Source organism: Corvus kubaryi, unplaced genomic scaffold (genome assembly GCF_017639235.1).
Source record: "Corvus kubaryi isolate FWS band 111438036 unplaced genomic scaffold, C.kubaryi_AGA036_p1.0 36684, whole genome shotgun sequence".
Lineage (NCBI taxonomy): Eukaryota > Metazoa > Chordata > Aves > Passeriformes > Corvidae > Corvus > Corvus kubaryi.
The window spans coordinates 13319-15702 of record NW_024580920.1 but is presented as its reverse complement, the minus strand read 5'-3'; the positions used below and the strand labels follow the sequence as shown (position 1 = coordinate 15702).

General features: G+C 53.8%; 1 protein-coding gene across 1 annotated transcript in view; it reads right to left on the bottom strand.

The window, feature by feature from the left end:
• Window positions 1-1288: 1288 nt before the first annotated feature.
• NCSTN (nicastrin) overlaps window positions 1289-2384 on the bottom strand; it is a gene marked incomplete at its 5' end in the record, with an annotated part of 13869 nt that continues 12773 nt past the window's right edge. Inside the window, one exon of the mRNA XM_042020024.1 lies at window positions 1289-2295. Within this exon, the coding sequence (XP_041875958.1) occupies window positions 2173-2295 (123 nt within the window). The remainder of the gene's footprint in view (window positions 2296-2384) is intronic.

Genomic DNA, 2384 nt, shown 5'->3' with positions numbered 1-2384 from the left:
CCCTTTTTTTCTCCAGTTTTTCCCATTTTTCCCTCCTTTTCCCCCCCTTCCCCCCCCCCCATTCTTTCTCCAGTTTTTCCTCCTTTTTTATCTCCATTTTTTTCCCATTTCCCCCCATTTTTTCTCCAGTTTTTTCCCATTTCCCCCCATTTTTTCTCCAGTTTTTCCCTATTTCCCCCCATTTTTCCCATTTTTTCTCCAGTTTTTTTTCCGTTTTCCCTCTTTTTCCCCATTTTCTCTCCAGTTTTTCCCCATTTTTCCCTTTTTTCCCCCCTTTTCCCCCCTTTTTTCCCATTTCCCCCCCCACTTTCTCTCCAGTTTTTTCCCCATTTTCCCCATTTTTTTCCTCCAGCTTTTTTCCATTTTCCCTCTTTTTCCCCATTTTCCCCCTTTTTTCCCCATTTTCTCTCCAGTTTTTTCCCCATTTTTTCCCTCTTTCCCCCCATTTTTTCCCATTTTCCCCCATTTTTTCTCCACTTTCTCTCCAGTTTTCCCATTTTTCCTCCAGTTTTTGTCCCATTCTCCCCATTTTCCCCCCATTTTTTTCCCATTTCCCCTCTTTCCCCCCCATTTTCTCTCCAGTTCTTTCCCCATTTTCCCCCATTTTTTCCCATTTTCTCTCGTTCTTTCCCCAGTTTTCCCTCCCCCCCGGGATCCCTGGGATGCGGATTTGGGATTCGGGATCGTCCCGGGGGTTCCTCGGGATGCGGATTTGGGGCTCCGGGGGAAGTTCGGAGTCTCCATCCCTGGAGATTCCCAAGGAATCCTTGGAAGCCGCTCCCGAGGTTCCCGAGGCCGGGATCAATCCCAGGCTCCCATCGGAGCTTTTCCCACCTGGAAAACCCCGGGATCAGCTCCCGTTTCCCTTTTCCAGGCGCCTTTTCCATGCTCCAATTCCCGCCAGGATCCCTCGGGAATTTGGGATGGGAACAGCTGGGGACGGCTCCGGGATCCAGGGAAAAGAAAAAAACCGGGATTGGCTTCCCGGGGGAGGCTCCGAGGACATTCCAAGGGATTGCAGGGAGGAGGAAATTCCCGGATTTTTTCTGGGATGAGCCCCCATCAGCTCCCCTTGGAATTCCCAGCCCTTTCCCAGCTCCTCCTTTTCCATGGATTATCCAGGATCCAAATCCCGCCTCTTTCATCCATCCCAATCCCAACCCCGAATCCCGGCTTTTCCCCAGCCCAAACCTCCCAAATTCCCAAATTCCCAGCCTTTTTTCCCTTTTTTTTTTTTTTGCTCCAGTGAAGAAAAACCAGGAAAAAAACCCAATCCCAAAGAAAGGCGGAAAGTTGGGAATTCCATGGATTTATTGATAATATTTACAAACGCCAGGGAAAAAGGGGATCTGGGCATTCCCAGGGATCCTCCGGGACATTCCCAGGCTGCCCTGGGATTCCTCACAACTCCCAAAAAATCCCCCCCTTCATCCTTCCTTGATCCGGATTTTGGGAACAGCTTCAGCCCGGGAGCCTCCCAGGCTCGGGAGAAGGGATGGATCCAACCCGGAATTCCGGGAAAACTTCGGGAATTTCCCACTCAGGGCAGCGGATCCAACCCGGAATTCCGGGAATTTCCCACTCAGGGAACCAGGAATTTTGGGAATTTCCCACTCAGGGCAGCGGAACCAACCCGGAATTCCGGGAATTTCCCACTCAGGGCATCGACTCCAAGCAGGAATTTTGGGAATTTGCCACTCAGAGAAACAGAAATTCTGGGAATTTCTCACTCGAGGCATCGAATCCAGGCAGGAATTCCGGGAATTTCCCACTCAGGGCGCCGGATCCAACTGGGAATTCCGGGAATTTCCCACTCAGGGCGCCGAATCCATCCGGAATTCCGGGAATTTCCCCCTTAGAGAACCAGGAATTCCAGGAATTTCCCACTCAGGGCACTGGATCCAACTGGGAATTCCGGGAATTTCCCCCTTAGGGAACCAGGGATTTCGGGAATTTCCCCCTCAGGGCGCTGGATCCAACTGGAAATTCTGGGAATTTCCCCCTCAGGGCTCCGGATCCATCCGGAATTCCGGGAATTTCCGCCCCCAGGACGCCATTTCCCGGGAACGCCTCCGGCATTCCCAGGGCTCGGGAGCTCCGGGCGGAATTCCCGGCGGGAGCCGGGGGGATCCCGGCTTTTCCAGGCGCTCCCCACGAGCGTCTCGCGGATCCTCAGTAGCCGGCGGAGCCGGGATCGGCCGGAATTCCGAAGAGCAGCGCGGCCTTGGCGTTGATGAGGAAGGTGCAGAGCAGGGACAGGAGCAGCACGGCCACGCCCAGGGCCAGCGTCAGCAGCTGGGAACGGGAGCGGGAACGGGATCGGTCAGGAGAGGGATTGGGAATGGGATCGGGAATGGGATCGGTCAGGAGAGGGAGCGGGATCG